Source organism: Gobio gobio (assembly GCF_949357685.1).
Source record: "Gobio gobio genome assembly, chromosome: 20".
Lineage (NCBI taxonomy): Eukaryota > Metazoa > Chordata > Actinopteri > Cypriniformes > Gobionidae > Gobio > Gobio gobio.
Window position 1 is genome coordinate 4,786,261 of NC_137113.1, and position 23,068 is coordinate 4,809,328.

At 42.2% G+C, this 23,068-nt stretch overlaps 1 protein-coding gene across 1 annotated transcript in view; it reads left to right on the forward strand.

Annotated features, from left to right (window-relative positions):
- LOC307143779 (alpha-tectorin-like) overlaps positions 1–20,109 on the forward strand; it is a gene marked incomplete at its 5' end in the record, with an annotated part of 45,040 nt that extends 24,931 nt beyond the window's left edge. Inside the window, 26 exons of the mRNA XM_079845540.1 lie at positions 910–1,290; positions 1,366–1,464; positions 2,645–2,787; positions 2,976–3,254; positions 3,376–3,471; positions 3,555–3,728; positions 3,861–4,100; positions 4,193–4,339; positions 4,432–5,011; positions 5,139–5,693; positions 9,670–9,683; positions 10,377–10,941; positions 11,051–11,649; positions 11,782–12,346; positions 12,523–12,728; positions 12,855–13,064; positions 14,259–14,447; positions 14,537–14,826; positions 15,964–16,235; positions 16,419–16,538; positions 16,645–16,829; positions 17,986–18,143; positions 18,542–18,787; positions 19,030–19,192; positions 19,435–19,537; positions 19,658–20,109. Of these exons, the coding sequence (XP_079701666.1) occupies positions 910–1,290; positions 1,366–1,464; positions 2,645–2,787; positions 2,976–3,254; positions 3,376–3,471; positions 3,555–3,728; positions 3,861–4,100; positions 4,193–4,339; positions 4,432–5,011; positions 5,139–5,693; positions 9,670–9,683; positions 10,377–10,941; positions 11,051–11,649; positions 11,782–12,346; positions 12,523–12,728; positions 12,855–13,064; positions 14,259–14,447; positions 14,537–14,826; positions 15,964–16,235; positions 16,419–16,538; positions 16,645–16,829; positions 17,986–18,143; positions 18,542–18,787; positions 19,030–19,192; positions 19,435–19,537; positions 19,658–19,767 (6,689 nt within the window). The remainder of the gene's footprint in view (positions 1–909; positions 1,291–1,365; positions 1,465–2,644; positions 2,788–2,975; positions 3,255–3,375; positions 3,472–3,554; positions 3,729–3,860; positions 4,101–4,192; positions 4,340–4,431; positions 5,012–5,138; positions 5,694–9,669; positions 9,684–10,376; positions 10,942–11,050; positions 11,650–11,781; positions 12,347–12,522; positions 12,729–12,854; positions 13,065–14,258; positions 14,448–14,536; positions 14,827–15,963; positions 16,236–16,418; positions 16,539–16,644; positions 16,830–17,985; positions 18,144–18,541; positions 18,788–19,029; positions 19,193–19,434; positions 19,538–19,657) is intronic.
- Positions 20,110–23,068: the final 2,959 nt, after the last annotated feature.

Sequence of the window (23,068 nt, forward strand, 5' to 3'; positions counted from 1 at the left end):
AATCGTCCGACATCATTGTTTTACCTTTATTTTTGTAAAGGGCTTTTGATTTAGTCTTTGCACATTTTTTTTAATACTGGGTCAGTACTTACCACCTACATCATGCGTGACCTTTCCGACGTGATGATGTCATGCGCCGTGAAGAATCACAACACAGAAGTCGAGCATATGTACATATGTATATATATATATATATGTTTTTTTTTTTTAAATGGCCAATGATTTGTCTAGATAAGACGCTTTTCCTCGGCTGGGATCGTGCAGAGCCTCTGAAGCCCTTCCATATTGTCCTTTATCCTAGTTTTAAACTGTGATATTGTCGGTAGATACTAAAATTTTTAGCTGTTTCTGCAATTTATACCAGAAAAAAGGAGCAAAAAATTTAAAGGCACTTTCACCGAAAACAATTCGCATTTGTATCATACATGATGTGCCCATATGATCTAAGATTACATTTCCTGGTAGTGACTTTTGAAGTCAGAAGAGAACATAAGTGTGGCTAGGTGGACGAGCGAGAGACGCGGGAGGAGCAAGCGAGACCGGTGTGTGATTGAGAATGAGGCATGAGAATGAGAATGAGGTCACCTATGAGGCACACCGGTCTCGAGTCCTCTCATGAGGAAGCTCGGAGGCATACAAGGACAAGCGACACCAGTGAAGGACAAGAGAGGACCAGGCCAGGACTTTACGTTGTGTTTTGTTTGATGTTTAATTGTGTGTGTGCGTGGCAGTCGTCCACGAGGGGCTGCCTGCATTTACTTTAATTTTGTTTATTCATTTATTAAAGTTGTTAAATGTTCGCCGGCCTCCTTCTTCCCATAATAAAGAACAGTATTACACTATCTATCTGTCTGTCTATCATTCATTCATTCATTCATTCATTCAGTTCTAATTTTTCCATGACAACAGCTCCCCCTGTGGACCCCTGCTACAACTACAATGTCCTGAATGATTCATGGAGAGCCACCAACAATCAACATTCCTCTCAAATAATGTGTGACGCTTGGGTCAGCTGGAACGGCTGGTACCGTCTCTTCATTCAGGGTCAGAGCGTTCAGATGCCAGACACATGTGTTGATCAGTATAGTTGTGGCACTGATGCCCCACTGTGGCTGAACGGAGGACATCCAACAGTTGAGGATGGAGTGGTCACTCGAGACGTCTGCGGTCACTGGTTTAATAACTGCTGCTTTTTCCGATCCAATCCCATTAAAGTCAAAGCCTGTCCAGGAGATTATTATGTCTATGAGTTTGTGAGACCAACTACCTGCAGTTTGGTATACTGTGCAGGTAAATATACTTACATGTGCACATTGTTTATGTAAGAGATAATTGTTTTTATGTAATATTTATAATTTATTTCAGATTCAAGCAGCATGAACACTAGCACTACTACTGTCACACCAGAGACAACCATAACTGAAACTACAACAACAGAAACTACAACCATGTATACTACGACTGGTAAAATACAGTATTGATTAAAGTATTGACTTCAGTGCTGGGAAGATGAATGTGTATTTAAACTGGGTCATTTATGTTTTGTTATTTTTTATTTTTGAATTTGGTGCCTTCTAGACTGAGAAAAGATAATGTATTTGTGTCTCATGTGGATGAAAGACAACAACTCCCAGAATGAACTTGCTTCACTGCCCTACGAGGCCACTCCCTACACTGCCCGCGCTGTCGTTTTGATCTTCATAATAATACAATCATTTTGTTCAGTTAGAGAATAAACACTAAAATTAAAAACTGAACGTATCTTTTCAATAAAACGTGAGTGAGCCGAACGAAAGTCATGGGACAAACGCTGCAGGAGTCAGATTTCATTCATCACAACAGCAAAGAGCTGAGCATAGCTGAGGTAAGCGCGGCAGTCATTCTCAGCGCGTGTTCAGTCTGGCGAGTTATCAGATCGCATATGGAGGTTTAACTTTCAAAAGAATTAATCTAAAAGTTTTCAGATCGCATATGGAAGCTAAACTTTCATAGGAATGCATTGAAAAGTTGAAACACTCATTGCTCCGCACCGCTCCGTTATTAATGCCCGATCCGAGTGGCCATGCGCATTTACATTCTGTGAGTGAGATCTCTCCCCTGTGGGCGGGTTGATTACATGCGGAACTAACTCCTTCTACTGGCTGCAGTTTTTAGCCTCTGGCCAAAAAATCCTCAGATGACGCAAAATGACGATATTTGCATTATCGGAGAATTTTTTCCAGAAATAAAATGCATAACTATCTCGTCTCAGGGGCATATGAGGGGGGAAAGTACCATAATTTTAATATGCTACCGGGTTTCTTCTGATACAAAGCTTAATGCTAAATCACTGAAGTAGCCCTTTAATGTATAATGAGCAAATCACATCCATGTCATGTGTTTGTGATGCATGTAAATAATTTAAAATAAGTTGTAAAGGCATATAGGCTATTATATTAAGAGTTATATTAAGTTGATTCAGCCATAGGCACAAGGTCAAAGGTGATCACAGCCATGCTGATATATGGCCACAGTGCTGTATCATATGCATTTCATTATGCAGAGAATACAAATATTATGATGGGGACACTAAGGTAAATTAAATTGTCTATGACATTATTAATACAATTTCAATACTGTTTTTTTTTTTTTTTTTTTTTCTCAGACATTGGCATAAATATTACAAGGCGATTTTATCCATTTGGAACTGGAGACTCAGTGAATGGACGCAGTGATGATGGGAGTTCATCTGTTATATACCTCCAGCAGCCATTCATATTTTTTGGGCAAACATACAACCAAATTTATGTAAGTGAATCTGATATGAGAGGATCTTAGATTAGGAGTGTCTAAATCCTTTGTCTATAAACATTGTACTCTTGGAGAAAAAGTTCATGGGAAAGTGACAGTTCACTGCAGTTTAAATTGCTGTTATAAACAGTATCTCATATTTTATAAGAATCCTGCACATGATAATCAAATGTCTTTTATTTCAGGTTAACAACAATGGACACTTGACTTTTGATGGGGCATGGCACAGCTACAGTCCAAACCAGTTCCCAGCTTATGGAGGGAAAGACCTCATTGCTCCTTTCTGGACAGATATTGACAACAGCTGGAATGGTGTTATCTCATATCAACAGTACACCTCTGGTAATGTCCTTACACAGGCGACCCAAGACATAAACCAATACTTCCCTGACTCGAGTTTCTCTGCTTCATGGGTCTTTGTTGCAACATGGGATAGAGTTGCATACTTTTCCAATTCAGGAACAGTAAGTAGCACAGTTTGGTACCATGGAGACTTCCATGTGCCCATTTGAAAAATAGAAACGAGTTTACTACATTTTCTTGCTTCGCTTTACAAAGAAATTTTTTTTTTAAATCTTTTTTCAGGAAACATCTTTCCAAGTGGTTTTGATTTCAAATGGCCATCTCTCGTTTGTTGTAATGAACTATGGTGCAATCGCTTCAACGCAACGATATGTACAGGTATGCACAAGATGACATTGTTATGATGTATTGAATTGTTTATGACTAACTAACAGACATTTGGATGTCTTCCTTATCATTAGGCTGGTTATGACACCATTGACTCAAGTCACCATTTCTCAATTACTGGATCACTCCAGAATGGCATCACAAGCTTACCAAACAGCAGTAATGTCAATGTGCCAGGCAGATGGGCCTTCAGAACAGATCATGGAACACGGGGTTGTCAATTGAATGGTAACACTGTTTTCCTGACTGTATGCAGTATTTGCTATTTGCTGGAAGACTATGAATGACCTATTCAAATGTGATTATACCATGTAGAAATTACACAAATGATTTTTTATATGTATATTCATAAACTCTTTGTTATAGGTTTTCCAGTGCAGCTGGGAGATTCCTTCTGGAATGATGACACCTGTCAGCAGAGATGCACCTGTACCAGAAGAGGCATCCAGTGCAGCTTTGAGCCCTGCACTTATTCCCAAGCTTGTCGTCCAGCAGCTTTCCAATACTCTTGTCAGAACATTCAGAGACAAACATGCACCATCTCCGGTGATCCTCACTACTACACCTTTGACAATCAGATATTTCACTTTCAAGGAACCTGCACGTATGTTCTGTCTGAGGTTAGTAATGATAGTAATGTTGCTAACTTTCTATTTATTGTAGAAGAGATTGTACAGTCTTTTACTGATTCTGAATTTGTATCATTGTTTAGGCTTGTGGAAATGGTTTACCATACTATCGCATTGAGGGCAAAAATGAGCATCGGGGGAGTACACATGTGTCATGGACTCGGATGGTCAGAGTATTTGTCTATAATGAAGAAATTGAATTGGTCAAAGATCACAATTATGAGGCAAAGGTAATTATCACTGTATTGCTGTGATGTTGATTTCAGTTCAGCCATCCATCCATATTACATCCATCCATATTATATTTTTTTACATTGCCAAGGTTAACGGGACCTTTATAGCAACACCATTCACCCTCAACAATGGATCCATCCAAGTCTATCAGTCAGGTTTTTCCTTGGCCATCAGCACAGATTTTGGTCTCCTAGTGACCTATGATGCATACAGCTATGTCACCATCTCTGTACCTTATGACTACCAGAATGCCACATGTGGTCTGTGTGGGAACTATAACCTACACCCAGAAGATGACTTCCGTTCAGTCTCCGGGGAGATCTTGAGCTCGGATGTTGACTTTGCCAACTCTTGGAAGGTAGAGGGGGACACAGATCCTGAATGCCATGATGTCAGATGCACAGGTCTCGCTTGTGCAGTTTGTACCAGCAGTGAAATGAGCCTTTACAGTGACACAAACCACTGTGGAATCCTAGGAGATGTTTCAGGGCCTTTTGCATCTTGCCACTCTGTTTTTTCACCACAGACCTACATAGAAAACTGTGTCTATGATCTTTGCTTAGGAGGAGGGTACCAGCCTATTCTGTGCCAGGCTCTCAGTGTGTATTCTGCTCAATGCCAACAACAGGGTGTACAACTAAGACAGTGGAGACAACCAGAATTTTGTGGTAAGTGCCTTGTTATTTTTTTTTTATTACAAGTAAGTTTGGCATTTCAGTATATAACTGAAATATTTGTGCAAGGTGAGAGATGCAGAGTTTGATGCATTTTCTAATTTCTGCCCTCCATTTCCAGAAATCATATGCCCTGAGAGTCACAGTCATTTTGAGTCTCATGGTACAAGCTGTCCTGCAACTTGCAGCAACCCATCTGCCCCAATAAATTGTCCATTGCCCAATCAGGAGAGCTGTATGTGTAATGATGGGTACGTCCTCAGTGCTGGACAATGTGTGCCTCAAGTGAACTGTGGCTGCACATTTGAGGGCTTCTATTACTCTGAGGGACAATCAGTTGTTTTGGATGAGGACTGTGGGAGACAATGTGTTTGCAGTAGCAGGTCAATGATCTGTTATCATCACCAGTGTGGTCCAGCAGAGGTGTGTGGACTCCATAATGGTGTGAGGGGCTGCAGACCCATCAGTTATGCTACATGTTCAGTTGAAGGCCTGGGTTTCTACCATACATTTGATGGACAAATTTTCAGATACCCAGGAGCTTGTGGACTTACCCTTGCAAGAGTAATGGGGCAATCCCAACTGCCATACTTTGTTTTGACAGTGGAGAAAGTACCCAGAGGCCTTCAAGACTTTTCCAGGTTCCTAAATTTTGAGGCAGGAGGAACTCATAAGGGTTTGTGAACTGTTCTTAGTCTGGCCCGTCACCAAGGACCTGTTTGCCTTGGGAGACCCTACCAGGGGCATATAGCCCCAGACAACATAGCTCCCAGGATCATTCGGGTACTCAAACCTCTCCACCACGATAAGGTGACAGTTCAAGGAGAGGCAAACCCTTATGACCACAATTACACCAAGGACAGTGACGTCGCCCGGCATGGCGCAGCCGGGGCCCCACCCTGGAGCCAGGCCCGGGGTTGGGGCTCGTATGCGAGCGCCTGGTGGCCGGGCCTCCCCCCATGGGGTCCGGCCGGGCTCAGCCCGAATGAGTCACGTGGGGCCGCCCTCCTGTGGGCTCACCACCTGCAGGAGGGAGCGTAAGGGGCCGGTGCTTTGTGAATCGGGCAGCAGTCGAGGGCGAGGCCCCCGACGACCCGATCTCTGGACACGGAATCTGGCTTTAGGGACGTGGAATGTCACCTCGTTGGCGGGGAAGGAGCCTGAGCTTGTGCGGGAGGTCGAGAGGTACCGACTAGAGATAGTCGGGCTCACCTCCACGCACAGCTTGGGCTCTGGAACCACACTTCTCGAGAGAGGCTGGACTCTCTACCACTCTGGAGTTGCCCATGGTGAGAGGCGGAGGGCTGGAGTGGGTTTGCTTATAGCCCCCCAGCTCAGCCGCCATGTGTTGGAGTTCACCCCGGTGAACGAGAGGGTCGCTTCCCTGCGCCTTCAAGTCGGGGATAGGTCTCTCACTGTCGTTTGTGCCTACGGCCCAAATGGCAGTGCGGAGTACCCGGCCCTCTTGGAGTCTCTGGGAGGGGTGCTGGAAAGTGCTCCGACTGGAGACTCCGTCGTTCTACTGGGGGACTTCAACGCCCACGTGGGCAGTGACAGTGACACCTGGAGGGGCGTGATTGGGAGGAACGGCCCCCCTGATCTGAACCCGAGCGGTGTTCTGTTATTGGATTTCTGTGCTAGCCACGGTTTGTCCATAACGAACACCATGTTCAAGCATAAGGGTGTCCATCAGTGCACGTGGCACCAGGACACCCTAGGCCGGAGGTCGATGATCGACTTTGTGGTCGTGTCATCAGACCTTCGGCCATATGTCTTGGACACTCGGGTGAAGAGAGGGGCGGAGCTGTCAACTGATCACCACCTGGTGGTGAGTTGGATCCGATGGCGGCGGAGGAGGCTGGACAGACCCGGCAGACCCAAACGTACTGTGAGGGTCTGTTGGGAACGTTTGGCCGAGCCCCCTGTCAGAGAGATCTTCAACTCCCACCTCCGGCAGAACTTCGACCGGATCCCGAGGGAGTCTGGAGATATTGAGTCCGAGTGGACCATGTTCTCCACCTCCATTGTCGCTGCGGCCGCTCAGAGCTGTGGCCGTAAGGTCTCCGGTGCCTGTCGAGGCGGCAATCCCCGAACCCGGTGGTGGACACCGGAAGTAAGGGATGCCGTCAAGCTGAAGAAGGAGTCCTATCGGGCCTGGATGGCTTGTGGGACTCCGGAGGCAGCTGACCGGTACCGGCAGGCCAAGCGGACTGCAGCCCGGGTAGTCGTGGAGGCAAAAAATCGGGCCTGGGAGGAGTTTGGTGAGGCCATGGAGAAAGACTATCGGTCGGCCTCGAAGAGATTCTGGCAAACCGTTCGACGCCTCAGGAGGGGGAAGCAGTGCCCTACCAACACTGTTTACAGTGGAGATGGGCACCTGTTGACCTCAACTGGGGATATCGTCGGGCGGTGGAAGGAATACTTCGAGGATCTCCTCAATCCCACCGACATGTCTTCCGTTGAGGAAGCAGTGGCTGGGGACTCAGAGGTGGACTCGTCCATCACCCGGGCTGAAGTCATCGAGGTGGTTAAAAAGCTCCTCGGTGGCAAGGCACCGGGGTTGGATGAGATCCGCCCTGAGTACCTCAAGTCTCTGGATGTTGTGGGGCTGTCTTGGCTGACACGCCTCTGCAGCATCGCATGGCGGTCGGGGACAGTACCTCTGGACTGGCAGACCGGGGTGGTGGTCCCTCTTTTCAAGAAGGGGGACCGGAGAGTGTGTTCCAACTATAGGGGGATCACACTTCTCAGCCTCCCCGGGAAAGTCTATGCCAGGGTACTGGAGAGGAGAATTCGGCCGATAGTGGAACCTCTGATTCAGGAGGAACAGTGTGGTTTTCGTCCCGGTCGTGGAACACTGGACCAGCTCTATACCCTTTCCAGGGTGCTGGGGGGTTCATGGGAGTTTGCCCAACCAGTCCACATGTGTTTTGTGGATTTGGAGAAGGCATTCGACTGTGTTCCTCGTGGCATCCTGTGGAGGGTGCTCTGGGAGTATGGGGTCGGCGGCCCCCTGCTTAGGGCTGTTCAGTCCCTGTACAACCAGAGCAGGAGCTTGGTCCGCATTGCCGGCAGTAAGTCAGACTTGTTCCCGGTGCATGTTGGACTCCGGCAGGGCTGCCCTTTGTCACCGGTTCTGTTCATAATTTTTATGGACAGAATTTCTAGGCGCAGCCTTGGGCCGGAGAGTGTCCGGTTTGGGAACCACACGATTTCGTCACTGCTTTTTGCAGATGATGTTGTCGTGTTGGCTTCCTCTAACCAGGACCTTCAGCATGCACTGGGACGGTTTGCGGCCGAGTGTGAAGCGGCTGGGATGAGAATCAGCACCTCCAAATCCGAGGCCATGGTTCTCAGTCGGAAAAGGGTGGCTTGCCAGCTTCAGGTGGGTGGAGAGTTCCTGCCTCAAGTGGAGGAGTTTAAGTATCTTGGGGTCTTGTTCACGAGTGAGGGGAGGATGGAACGGGAGATTGACAGACGGATCGGTGCAGCTTCTGCAGTAATGCGGTCGATGTACCGGTCTGTCGTGGTGAAGAAGGAGCTGAGCTGCAAGGCAAAGCTCTCGATTTACCGGTCAATCTACGTTCCTACCCTCACCTATGGTCATGAGCTGTGGGTCATGACCGAAAGGACAAGATCCCGGATACAGGCGGCCGAAATGAGCTTTCTCCGCAGGGTGGCTGGGCGCTCCCTTAGAGATAGGGTGAGGAGCTCAGTCACTCGGGAGGAACTCGGAGTAGAGCCGCTGCTCCTACACATCGAGAGGGACCAGCTGAGGTGGCTCGGGCATCTATTTCGGATGCCTCCTGGACGCCTTCCCAGGGAGGTGTTCCAGGCACGTCCCACCGGGAGGAGGCCCCGGGGAAGACCTAGGACACGCTGGAGGGACTATGTCTCCCGGCTGGCCTGGGAACGCCTCGGGGTTCCCCCGGAAGAGCTAGAGGAAGTGGCTAGGGAGAGGGAAGTCTGGGCGTCTCTGCTTAGACTGTTGCCCCCGCGACCCGGCCCCGGATAAGCGGAAGATGATGGATGGATGGATGGAGGAACTCATGTTTCCATTGAATTGGGAGAAGGTAGCAATGTACAGGTTAGCTAAATCATCTTAGCTTTTCATTTATTTGTAGCAGTTTAACTATATAATTTCAAACTCATATGCTATAAAAGTATTATTGTTGTATTAAAAACAATTTAACTATATTATTTCAAACTCATATGCTATATTAATTGGTAACACTACAATAAGTTTAAATTTTTAACATTAGTTAATTAAATAGTTAACATGAACTAACAATGAAAAATACTTCGAAATCATTTATGAATGTAGTTAGTTTAAGGATTAGTTCACTTCAAAATGAACATTTCCTGATAATTTACTCAACTGCATCTCATCAAAGATGTTCATGTCTTTTTTTCTTCCTTCAGTCGAAAAAAAAAAGTTTTTTGAGGAAAACATTCAAAAGTTTTGCTCCAATGCTTTGAAGGCCTTCAGAGGGCTCTGCACGATCCCAGCCGAGAAATAGGGTCTTATCTAATGAAACCATTGGTCATTTATATATATATATATATATATATATATATATATACACTTTTTAACCACAAATGCTGGACTTGTTCTGCATTTGCACAACGTATGACATCATCACATCGGAAAGGTCAGGCATGTCACGTATGTGGAAGTAAAATAAGGTAAATAAAGGTAAAACAACAATGTCTGACAATTTTAAAGTTGGAGGAGAACATGAGATTTTTTCGGCACTGGGTCGGTACTTCCACCTACGTCACTGACGTGACCTTTCCAACGTGATGACGTCATATTTCGTGAAGAAGCACAACCTGAAGTCAATCGATCGACCGATCGCTTCGCTATATAAGACACTATTTCTCGGCTGGGCTCATGAAGAGCCGCTGAATCCCTTCCTTTGAATCTGTATTGATTTGGACCTTCAACCGTTGGTTGCCTTTAAGTCCATTACGTGGAGAAAATTCCTGGAATGTTTTCCTCAAAAAACTTAATTTCTTTTCAGCTGAAGAAAGAAAGACATGGACATCTTGGATAAGATGGGGGTGAGTAAATTATCAGGAAATTTTCATTTTGAAGTAAACCAATCCTTTCATTTCAGCATTTACTAATATTGTTCAAATCTAAAGTTTTATCTGCTAATATTATTTAATGAACCTGAGCTAACAAACTAAAAACTAACAGTTGTATTTTATTAACTAAGCTTAATAAAGATGAATAAAAACTGTAACAAATATATTGCTCATAGTAGTTAATGTTATTTAATGTATTAACAAACATTAAATAATGGAACTTTATTTTCAAGTGTTACCAATCAATTAACTTTTATATTCTCCTCAGGTGGATGGACAGATGGTTGGCCTACCCATCAGTGTTGGTTCCAGTCAGATCCGCATCTATCACAGTAGTGTGAGGGGTTTTGTTTTAGAGACAAACTTTGGAGTGATTGTTAGAGCTGACTGGCCACACATTGTCCGAATCACAGCTCCAACCACATACAATGGTACTCTTGGAGGTCTGTGTGGGAACTTGAATGGAGACATTAATGATGAATTCTACAGCCCAGATGGTGTCCTGCTGGATGACTCCCAGCTATTTGCAGATAGCTGGCGTGACGGATCTCTGTCAGCCCACTGTGAGGACCCAGCTGACATTTGGGAACCAGGACTTTATCAGAACAGGAGCGAGTTCAGAGAGATCTGCAGCATCATGGCAGTTAATGATGGACCATTTGCTGAGTGCAGCAGAACACTAGACCCTTGGCAGCGGATTGAAGATTGCATTCAGATGCTAGAGCAGACAGAGGGTGCAAGGGAGGCTCTATGTGAAGCCCTGCGAGGGAACACACTGCACTGCCAACAGAATGGCATTGCAGTTGGAGAGTGGAGGAATATTACCCATTGTGGTTAGTATCTTGTGATGTGATAAGATTTTTAGAAATAAAAGTATATAGCTTCTTCAAAATGCTGATAATTCATTATCTTTTCCATCCCATTTTGTCTTAATTATCCCAGATCCCAACTGTCCAGCAAATACCCATTTTGAGCTGTGTGGCACATCCTGTCCTGCATCCTGCCCTAGTCTCTCATTCCCCTTCCAGTGCGCTCTGCCATGCCAGGGGGGATGCCAGTGCAATGATGGACTAGTGCTGGATGGAGATCACTGTGTTCCCCCCACTGGCTGCGGCTGCCACTATCATGGCCGTTATCGGCAGCCTGGAGAGCAGTTCTGGCATGGTGAAGAGTGCCAGTTCCTGTGTGTCTGTAATGGAATCACTGGTAACGTCCGTTGCACGCCATTATCTTGCAGTGAACAAGAAATCTGCCGTGTGGTGGAGGGGGAGTATGGCTGCCATCCTCGTCCACATGGTAACTGTTATGCTTCTGGAGATCCCCACTATATCTCCTTTGATAGAACCTACTTTGACTTTCAAGGCACATGCCGATATGTGCTGGCCACAGTATGTAATGATACTCGTGGACTTCCACACTTCAATGTGGAAGCAAGAAATGAAGCATGGAATGGATGGCCTGTGTCAATAACTGTTGAAGTATTTGTCAATGTCTCTGGGCACCTTGTGCACATGTCACAGGGCATGAACAGTTACTCTGCTGTTAAGGTATGCAAGTCCTAATCACTTTAATTTGCCATTGGCATTGAGTATGTATGATATAAAAACATTGTTGTAATTAATAATAAGAATGTTTTTATAAACTCCTATAAGCTCCTCTTTTTCTTCAATTAGGTTGATGACGAGACCAGAAACCTCCCTGTCTATCTTGACTCTGGTCGGGTTTCTGTCTACTCCACAGGACAGTTTGTCTATGTCTCGACTGACTTTGGTTTCAGTGTCAGTTATGGTGGCTCCTGGCAGGTAAACATTGTTGTGCCAGCCAACTACAGTGGAGTTACGTGTGGCATCTGTGGCAACTTTAACGGCCATACAGAGGATGACTTCCTCACTCCTTCAGGTGCTCTGGCTCCTTCAATAGATCAGTTTGGTGCAGAATGGATGGTTGAGGAGGACTTGCCATGCAGTAATGACCATGGGGATGGTTCTGGCCATTGCCAAGATGAGAGCACAACTCTGATCTCACAAGCCTTGTGTGGGATCATCAGAGATAATCAGGGTCCCTTTAGCTTCTGCCATGGTTCTGTAGATCCACAGGCCTATTTTGATAACTGTGTGTTTGATGTGTGCATTTCTGGGAACCATAATGATGTCTTGTGTCGCTCTGTCCAATCCTATGTGAGTGCTTGTCAATCTGTCAATGCCATGGTCTACCCCTGGAGAGAACGTGCATCCTGTGGTAAGTGACTCGGGTTGTGGCTGAGATATTAAAAAGACCAGTGCAATTACTACATTTTGATTTATTTTCCTTATTCAAGGTGTTTTCATTTAATCTCAAATATTTAATATTGTACATATTATTAATACAATTTATGTTTCATATACACTAAATGCATTTTGTTGTTGCATTTCCAGTAATGAACTGCTCATCAAACATCCCAAACAGTCATTATGAGGTGTGTGGCACAGCCTGTGGTCACACGTGCGCCAGCAGCATCGATGCTAGTTGTGAACACACATGCTCAGAAGGTTGTTTCTGTGATGCGGGATTTGTGAGGAGTGGAGGACTCTGTGTACATGTGGAACAATGTGGCTGCTTGTATGATGGATTCTACTATCATGTGAGGATTAAAACATTAACTTCTAAAAACTACATGGTGATACCATGATTTTTTTAATGTAAAAATAATCACTGATGTTATGTTATGGAAATGTAAAGTTTGTTGTGATTTTTTTTTTTTTTGTAGATTGGTGAACAGTTCTGGGATTCAACATGTTCCCAACGCTGTCAGTGTTTTGCTCCGAATGATCTGCGCTGCACTGCATCGTCCTGCCCAGCAGCCATGGAGTGTGCGGTCAGAAATGGACGTCGTGACTGCTACAGTCCAATGTCCACGTGCACAGTCTGGGGCGACCCCCACTACATCACCTTTGATGGGGCTGTGGCACACTTTCAGGTATGAACTGGTAAATGTTATGTGTAGATAAACATGCACAAATCAGAATTAATCATTTTAATAATCCAGAGGAATATACAGGAGAAAACCAACAAGGCAAGTATGCAAAAATATTAATAAGAATGAACAAATAACTGAGAGGAACTAAGGGCTAATGCTGGCCCCAGACTTTTTAAGCCCGATTTTGGGCCCAATTTGCATCCCCCAATGTTTGTTGCATCCAAATTTTTGTTCAAAAAATTGTGTGGTGTCATTATGATTATTTTACTGATCGAGTCAGAACCTCCCCAATCCCAAATTGTAAAAGTAAAAAAATGTTTGACATTTACAACTCTTGATCAGGCGCCCTCCGACAATGGCCAATGGGAGTGAGCAGACTTTACCAACCAGATGTGGCGTGCTTTTATAGCTGAAACATGTCAGCCACAAACTCGTCACGAAAACTCGCACAGCAAAGTATAAACTGCTTTTAAAACGTCTTCTCAGCCAAGATTTAACTCATATTCTTTTTCTCCTTTTTTTAACCGACTTCCGTTTTCAATTTACGAAGAAAGTATAGCGCCTCTCGCAGTTTAAAACACTTACACTACATCCAACGACATCCAACGTCATCGCCACACAAGTTACGCTTTTCCGTGAGTTGTATATGGAAGGCGGTTCACCTGAAGCTTGATATTTTACTTTATAACTTGTTAAATATGGATATTTTTCTTACACAAACCCATCGATTCACTTCAGAAGGCCTTTATTAACCCCCAGACCCATGTAATACTTTTATAATGGATGAACACACTTTTTTGGGCTTCAGATTTTGGGCTGCCATTTACTGCCGTTATAATTCTTGGAAGAGCCAGGACATATTTTAATATGATTCTGATTGTATTCATCTGAAAAAAAAGAGTCGTAATACAGTCATATACATCTAGGATGGCTTGAGGGTGAGTAAATCGTGCAGTAATTTAAATTTTTGGGTGAACTATCCCTTTAACTGTTTTGTGTCCCATTAATGGGGAACAACTGAGTTAACAGTCAAGTTTTTTTCAAAGGAGCATTATTGGAGTTTGACTGCAAACGTATTTCATAAATATAGGAAGATTATTTGATTTATAAATGTATGCAATGTATTGGAAGATATTTTTGTTAAGGAAGTCAAAGTAATAATGAAGACTATGTGTACTGTGTCAATCCTACCAGGGAACGTGTTCGTATGAGATTGCCCAGACCTGCGGTAATGTTACAAACGGTGATCTGGAGTTCCGTGTGGTGGCCACCAACAGGCACCGGGGGAACATGGTGGTGTCATTTGTGTCTGCAGTCGATGTTTGGTTGTCTCAGCATGGACAACTTACAAACATCACTATTGGACAGAACAGGAAAGTTAAAGTAAGTTACACTTTAAATAACGTCAGTAAAAATAATCTTCTATTACTTTCTTTCTTTTCTTATGTTGAAATTTTCTAATTCCCCTCCAGATTAATGGAAATTCTATCGACACACCAGCTTATCAAATCAATGATCTTGTAGAGGTACATGAGGAGCAGGGATTTGTAATTCTGAATGCATTCAATGAATTAATTGTCCATTTTGATGGACATAGCAGCCTTCTAGTCAGAGTGAGCGAGAGATTCTATGGATCTCTGTGTGGAATGTGTGGAAATTTCAATGGTAATCCTGCGGATGACAAAGCTCTACCCAGTGGAGAACTCTCATCTGATGACATTTCCTTTGGCCGCAGCTGGAAATCAGACACAAGCATTCCAGGGTAAGAACCACAAGACTTTAGGACAGTCATTTTTACCTGTTGAATTGTGATCAAACAATGTGTCTCGGGTTTGTTTTGATAGAGGGAAAAAGGTTATTTGTGGAGTTCTTGCAGCTCAAACAGTAGGGCATGACACTATCAAAGGCAAGGCCATTGGTTTGATAGCGTTGCACACACTATTGTGCTCTCAGGCTACATTAATCCGAATACAGAGTTTTCATTTCAAAACGCTAGCGTTTTCCAAAAGTTTCTCATCCCCACTGAAACATCACAAAACGCCAAATTCACCTTACTGCACATACTTAAAACATCATAAAGGCTCACTGAGATGGTACAGACATCATAAAGTTGTCACGGAATTCTTCTGGCAGGATCATTTTATTTAGCAAAATATCTCCCCATTCACTGATCGCACTCATTCACCATTATGTTTGGTCTAAAATGCAAATGCGCTAATGTTTTGACACAGGACAGCAAATGCAAGTGCATTTTCTGTCATCCTTGCAGGACTGTGATAGAAGTGTAAAAACAAGTAACATTTTATCAACTGTGTGAAAGTAAATAGCACACAACTGGCACAATAGCAGTATAAACATACATTTATTTTGGTTTAATATGCGTCACATGACTAAACATGCGTCATCGTGTTCAAATGCCTCTGCCTTCACAGTCCACACTACACCAAGGAAACTGCTTTTTCAAATTTATCCAGTTTGGAGAGTGTTTTCAAAAATGCCATCTCAGTGTGGATGGAAAGCCAAAATGGAGAGAAAAAGATGCGGTTTCAATGAAAACGTATTAGTGTGGACAAGGCCTCAGTGCTGCTTAGGGTTGCATTAATTAAGGACTTTTAAAGGATATGTATTTGCTGTATCAGCTGTGCTGAATGACTCTGTTGATGACTCTGCTCTAGCTTAATGGGAGCAACCAAAAGGAAGAGAGAGATTGTCTTTCAAATGTTAATATCTTGCTAATGTTCAATTTGTTTAATGTTCAACTTATTTACTTTTGTTTACTTTAGTATTTAGTATCGCCACTAAATGTCCAATGTTAAACAAAGTGTAGAAGCACTGCTTTAACCAAATGATGAAATAGTATAAGCATATAACTGACCTGAAGTTTCCTTGTATTCTTCAGCTGTGGTGCCAGAGACCTGACCGGTAATGCTGATGAGTGTCCATCGAGGCAGAGGTATTCTGATCTCTGTAGTATTATCACCAACACCACTGGCCCCTTCCAGAACTGCCATCTTCATGTTGACCCTGCACCTTACTACTACTCTTGTGTGTATGATCTGTGTCTCTACACACGTGCAAATGGCATGCTATGTTCAGCTGTTGAGGCCTATGAGACAGCTTGTGCCATCTTGGAGATACAGATCCCTGAATGGCGCTCAGGTCTGCAGTGTGGTAAGTCAAAATCATATTTTTAGCATAGAATATTTTATGATTTTGTCACTAGTGTTACCAAAATGTAGGTGGCTGAACTAACCTGAAAACTAACCTTTAGAGAAAGAGGCAATTAGGCAGCAATATCTATATTAAACCATGGGTAAACATGTCTTTGTGTTGTATCTGTGTTTTTCCTCTTAGATGCGAGAGATCGTTGTTCTGAGCTCGGCTGCTCTGAGGATGAATGGTGTGGGAAGAAAAATGGTGTTTATGGCTGTTTATGTAACGATGACCAACCCAGACCACAACCTGACTCTTTTGGTTGGTATTATTCAACCAACAAATATGAAATATCTTTTTTTTTTGGGGTTATTAATTGCTTTTTTATAATAATTCTGACAATCTTTTTTCTCTTTTTCCCTCTCAGATTTCTCAGAAACCTGTGAAAGCAGCTCTGGCTCCATGTCTGTGTCTCGCTGTCAGCTCTTTGAGGCTGGTTTTCCAGCTGATGTCTTACACCTCAATGATCCCAGCTGCAACGGAACGGTCCGGAATGGCAGAGTGGAATTCCATTATGATAATGTTGGACACATCTGTGGTACAAATCTTGCGGTAGGTTTACCTATGTATAATCAAATACATCATCCAAATATTTGTAGTTTCTGATCGAACCAACACAGTTTGATCTGACCACTTGGGGAATCTCTATCACCCCTTTTCTACCAGCTTGAACCGGGTGCTAGTTCAGAGCTAGTGCTATTGCCGGTTTAGAGTTGGTTCGACTGACTAGCCTTCTAAGAACCAGTTTGCGTTTTCACGGGTTAGAGAGCCACCACAGTCTCATCGTCTCATCTTTCCCAGCAATACTAGCACGACAGCGGCAAACACTTGATCAGGAAAGAGCTTTAGAAACCATGTTAATATTAGAAAAGCTTTCAAACGCTGGAGAGAGCTAAGCGGGAAGACCTGAATACAGCCACGGAGGTTGCTTTGATTCCGCTTCCTATGTGAGTAACACTGGTTTTGAGTGTCATTGTTTGTCTGGAGCTGCTGTGCTGTTTGTTGCGCTTCTGTTTCAATAAATAGACATCCACTCTTGCATTGCGTGTGTAATGGAGGCCAGCTAGTGAGAGCTGTGCAGGTTGATGACTGCTAGAGAATGCGGTGTTTACTGTTTAGCATCCTTGTTAGTGCACCGGCCTCGCATGGCATTGATCGGGGGTTCGAGACCGGCTCGGAGCAGGGCACTTAGGATTGGAGAGTGCGCTTTGGAGGGAGAGTGTGTTTGTTTGAGTTGATTTCAAATATCAGCAATGTTCAGAAAAGACTTAGACATATAGCTTACCCCACTTTTAAGAACCCCTTTTCTTGGTTCATAGCTAGTGCTTTGGGTGTTGAAAGACAAAGAACTGATTTGAAACTAGGCTCTGGCTCTAAACTAGCACTCAAACTGCCTTGGTGGAAAAGGGGTATATTAGATTTTGAGAAGTCTGTAGGCAGGTCTATAAGGGTACTGAATCACAAACAAGACTTCTCAAAGTCTCAGAGAGAATCTGAAGTGTGGGGAAGGGTGCACAACTTCATGCCACCAAAGAGACTGGAACTTTCACCCGCATTCTTCACTATTTATATGTCACCCACCATTATTTCACTTGACTGATGCAACTTTTTGGCACATACATAATCATTGATTTTTTATTTTATTTTATTTTAATACCTTGAATTCAATTTAGGCTAAATTACAAAATGTTATATTTGTTGTCCACAGGCTAACGGCACCCACTTCATCTATGATAACTTTATTCTGGGGGCACCGAGGTCAGAAGGTCTCATCAGCAGAAAGAAAATCCTGAAGCTTTCGTTCAGCTGTGTTTATCCTCAAATACAAACACTTTCCATGAATGTGGAGATCAACCCACTGGAGAGGTGCGAGTCAAGCAGCACTATTTTATTAAAGGAGTAGTTCACCAAAACACAGAATTTTTGTTCAATCCCTCATATCTTGATTTGTTCCAAAGAACACATCATTTTACTGGTCACGTCTTTCAATGAAGTAAATCCTTATGGGGACTTACAAGCTTCAAAAAGTACAAAAAGGTCCATATGACTCCTGCTGTATATTCCAAATCTTCTAAAATTATTATAGCTTTGTGTAAGGAGCTAAATTTGAAATAATGGGTGAACTAATCCTTTAAGCAGAAAAATACATGTATTTAAAAAAAGTAAATATATGGTAAAATTCTTTAAATCAATAATTTATATTTTACTCCTTTTACACAGGAAACAAACATGTTTTAACACAGATCTATCCATTATTTCATCAGCATTGTGCATAAGACTCTTCCCGCTGGTGAAGGCAGATATCGGGTCCGTATGATTCCATTTGAGGATGAGGAGTTTACCCGGCCCTTCACTGGTAGAGTGGATGCAGAGCTCGACCAGGAGATGCATGTGGAAGTTCGTGTTGAGGGGGTCGACAGCCGCCAGTTTGCCCTGGTGATGGACACGTGTTGGGCTACACCTGTGAATGATCCTAATTACAACCTCCGCTGGGATCTCATCCTTTCAGAGTAAAGCTGTGTTATTTTTATTCTTTTAAGCTTAGCCTTAACTCACTGTAACATTTTTACTGAATAAATAAAATTCTTATCACATTTAGGGTTGCGTTACATTCTTCGTCTTTCAGTATTTCAGAACTAAAGCACAAGATTCCATTTTTTTTGTACATGGAATACAAATGTGTGAAGATTAACAGATCACGTTTGTGTTGAATGTTTCAAATGAAAGAATTTGTCATTATTGATATTCTCAGGTGTCCCAATCCAAATGACGACACAGTGGAGCTGCTGCAGAACGGCGTCTCCACATCCAGCCGTTTCTCCTTCAGGATGTTTATCTTCACTGCAAACTCCACTAAGCTTTACCTGCACTGTGCTGTTCACCTTTGCCTTCTGTCAAGCAATCGCTGCCCAACTGTGAGTTCTGATTTCTTTTCTTCTTATTTTTTCATAGCTAATGAGTAAAATGTAATGGAATGTGCCCTGTCAGATTCTTCTGGTTCTTTCAGAAGACACTGGCACTGAGTCTTAATGACAAAATCTGTTTTTGGCATTATAGCGCCATCTAGAGTTAGGTAGTGTGTGCCTATGCAGTAAGATACTCTTGTAAACGGTGTAAAAATCTCATCACATTCTGGTAATCCTTTTTCAATCTTTAGGACTGTGACTCTGGACACCAGCGGAGAGAGGGCAGGTCTCTGGACTTCCATGACAGTGCTTCCATATCCATGGGTCCTCTGGTGTGGTCTGAACGGAGCTTAGGTAAACCTTAATGCTTAATTTTCTCTTTTTACTTATTTCACAATTATGTATGATTTAAGCCATATGTATTTGTTTTTCAACTTTACCATGCACTGAACCATGTCTTGTCCCCCTTCACAGACATACAGATCCCAGGAAAAGTGCAAGTGTCCAGGGCACCAGGCCTGTGTGGTTCCTGGATCATTCTGATGGTTTCACTCCTTAGTGCCTACACTATGTTGTATGTTTAAACATAGAATTACCTTTGAATTCTTTGATTATACATTTCAAAAAAGTGTTTGTCCGATCTGATTTGTACACTGTACATTGGATTAGGAACAACTGACACTGAACTTATAAATTGTTCTGCTTTGACTTGTATTTGTACCTAATAATAATGAACCGATGATAAGTTTCTGTCTAGAATGGTAAAATAATAATTAATTTGATTGCTGCTTTCTTTATTTTCAATATTACTTAAAATATTGAATATATATTTTAAATACTCAAAATGTTTACTGTGGAGAATGCTTTCAGCTAATAACTGTTTCTTATGAGGGAAAAAAGCTGCCTTCCTCAATAAAATGATTTTTAAAAATCATCCAAACTGATTGTTCCATCCTGACCAGTGGCGAAAACTAACGTGTACCCTGTGACACTGTCCAGTCCATGTGTAGTTTTATGATGGTATTAGGCCTCCTTATTTTTCTGAAGAGTGTACTGACCTTCTTTGACCCAAATTATCAAGGTTATCAATATTATCACGGTTTTGTTCAAATGAGATGAAAGTGTTCAAAAAGAACCGATGCACACACTTAAAACATTTAAAAAAGTTTTATATTTGAAAATCAACAAATAACTAAAGCAGCTCTATGCACTTTTTTAAGCTAGATTCTGTGGGATTTCCTTCCTTATAATGGCCGTCGTCAATAGCAATGGATAACGCATAAATAAAATATAATCTCTAATATAATCTCTGTAAATATATTCTCAAGCAATATTCTCATCAGTGTTCAGCTATGATGCATTTAAATCTAGCATATTTTGTGTAAGAGCCCAAACAGTATCCTAGTGAAATAATACATATCCATATTTTAATATGATTTGACCGTTTATTTTATTAAATATCAAAAGGAGTGCATCATACCTGACACCTAGATGAACATTTTACAGTCAGTTTTATGACTGTCATTCTCTTCAAATGCTATTGAAGTTTGAAACGTATAACGTTACCAATGTTGTATGTAATACATAGTAGGCCCAATCTTCATCCAATCATCCTACTGCCAATATGCTGCTTTTAGACAGGCCTCTAACCTGAAAACTGCCTGTACCTGCCAGGGGTATAACGTCTTCTGGATTCTTAGATTTTTGTTGATTGTGAAATTCATGAAGAATTGAGTGGGCTGTGTCTCGCAAAGTGACCACACATTGATTTTCCAGGCCAGTCATTATTACTCTATCTCCAAAGTGTTCCTTTATTTTAATTTTCATCCACTTTGCAGAATCTTGCAAGTCTTGCGAGTGTCTTGCAAGTACTCGGTCATCTTTACCATAAGGTCTTGAATAGTAATCTGTTCATCATCGTATTCTTGCAAAAAGTTTGCCACCTTTAGGCATGCTGTTGTTCTCTCATAATCTTCAGGTCTTCCGACTTTGAATCTTTTGGGTTTGTTGCCAGGGTTTGCAGAAAATTGACTCGGGAATATTCATATTTCGAAAGTTAGTGTTGCATATGTTGTGGTACATTGCATCGGCTGCATGAACATGAAGGTCATGGACAGATGATATTCTCCCCAAAACTGTTTCAGACCATTCATTGTTCCTTAAGTGTCAAACCTGCACAGCCATTTGCTGGAAGTCTCCTGTTCTTACTGGGTAGATATCAATTTTCTCTCTCTTCTTAATTTTCTTATCTGTTTCAGTTGGTTGTCCACAGAACAAGCAATGCTCTTGAAAATTGAACTTCTGTTCTGAGCGGAGATTATGTTTGATTAGTGGTTGTTGCAAAGATGGTATTACATTATCACGTACAATATCTTCTGCTTTACAATAGCTGCGGCAGCATTCGATGTGTACTCTGTCTCCAGGAATTGTCACTAAGCTACTTCCACGTTGAGCACTGGCACGGTTCACACCATTGCTGCCTTTTGCTCGTAGAACAACGGATATGTTTTCATCACTGAATGACTCATTACCTATTTTACACTTCTCCATTTCTCCCTGAAAAAGGTGTCAAAGTGTTGTCTAGCATTGAAATTAGGCCCAATAGAATTTGAAGTCTGATGTGTGGCCTGCCTGGTCTAAAATACTTGCTAACTACAAAAAGAGAAGCAAGTTTGGTGTCTGGCAAAATTATTTTAAAGAGCTGGAATGTCTGGAAAGTGTGTCTATCTGGTTTTTCATCTGTCTTCTGTGTGAGAGTTAATCATTTAGTTGGTAAGAATGACTTCTGCCTGTAATCTCATAATCTTACCAACAATACCAATCATTTGTAAATCTACCAGCCCAAAATTTTATCTCACCACGTTACTAATGACTAAGATGGCTATTCTGACTTTTTTCTGATGTTATCTGTGGGGGAATGTCATTAGGTAAGGCTTGTTTGCAAATAAAATAAAAAAAAATTAGAAAGAAACTGGAGGCAAGATTGGGCAATCAATTCCTAAGGTCAATATAAGTCTTTTGTGGCAAGTTGACTTCAAATGTATCGTGTTTATGCATAGGCTAACTCACTAAATGGACACGGAATGTGTTTGATATTTGGCCCCTGTTTTTTCTACTTGTGACTTAATGGCTTCTTGGCCATAAGTCAATTAGGCATAGTGTTGAGCTCATTTGCATATTTAAAATAGATTTTTCCAAGAAACTTGGAAAACAAAATGTTACTTTTCATGTATGTATACTTTCACTGTGTGAGGTTTGATTGTGATAGGAGTAAAGGAAAAAATAAGCCAATTAGGGTGTATTTTGGGCATATTCGATTAGTATATTGCTCAGTTGCATATTCAAATTCATTTTCAAAGAAACTTCTAATGCAAAATGTTTTACTTTTCATGTAGATTTTCATTGTGTAAAGTTTTATTGTGGTAGAAGCAAAGGAAAAAATTAAGCCTATGCGGGTATATTTTGGGTAGCCTTTATTCGATTAGTCTATAGCTCATTTGCATATTCAAATTCATTTTTAAAGAAACTTGTAATACAAAACATTTTACTTTTCATGGATACTTTCATTGTAGAAAGTCTTACTTTGATAGGAGTTAATGAAAAAAAATAGCCCCATTGGGGTCTATTGTTGTCTGGCCTTACTGGCACACATCTCGGATTGATGAGAATTTAACATGTTTCCTCAACTAGGATTTCTTAGGACTTTTAGTATGTTGTTCTGGACACCTCATAGAAATGATCTAAGCTGAAAAAAATATATATTTTACAATTAGATCTATTTTTGGCTCCAAAATGAGTTACTTTGCCTGGACTATTTTCGCTGCTGAAATAGAACAAAAACAGTCAACCACTGTATGATGAGTGAATCTCCTGCATTCATCCCAC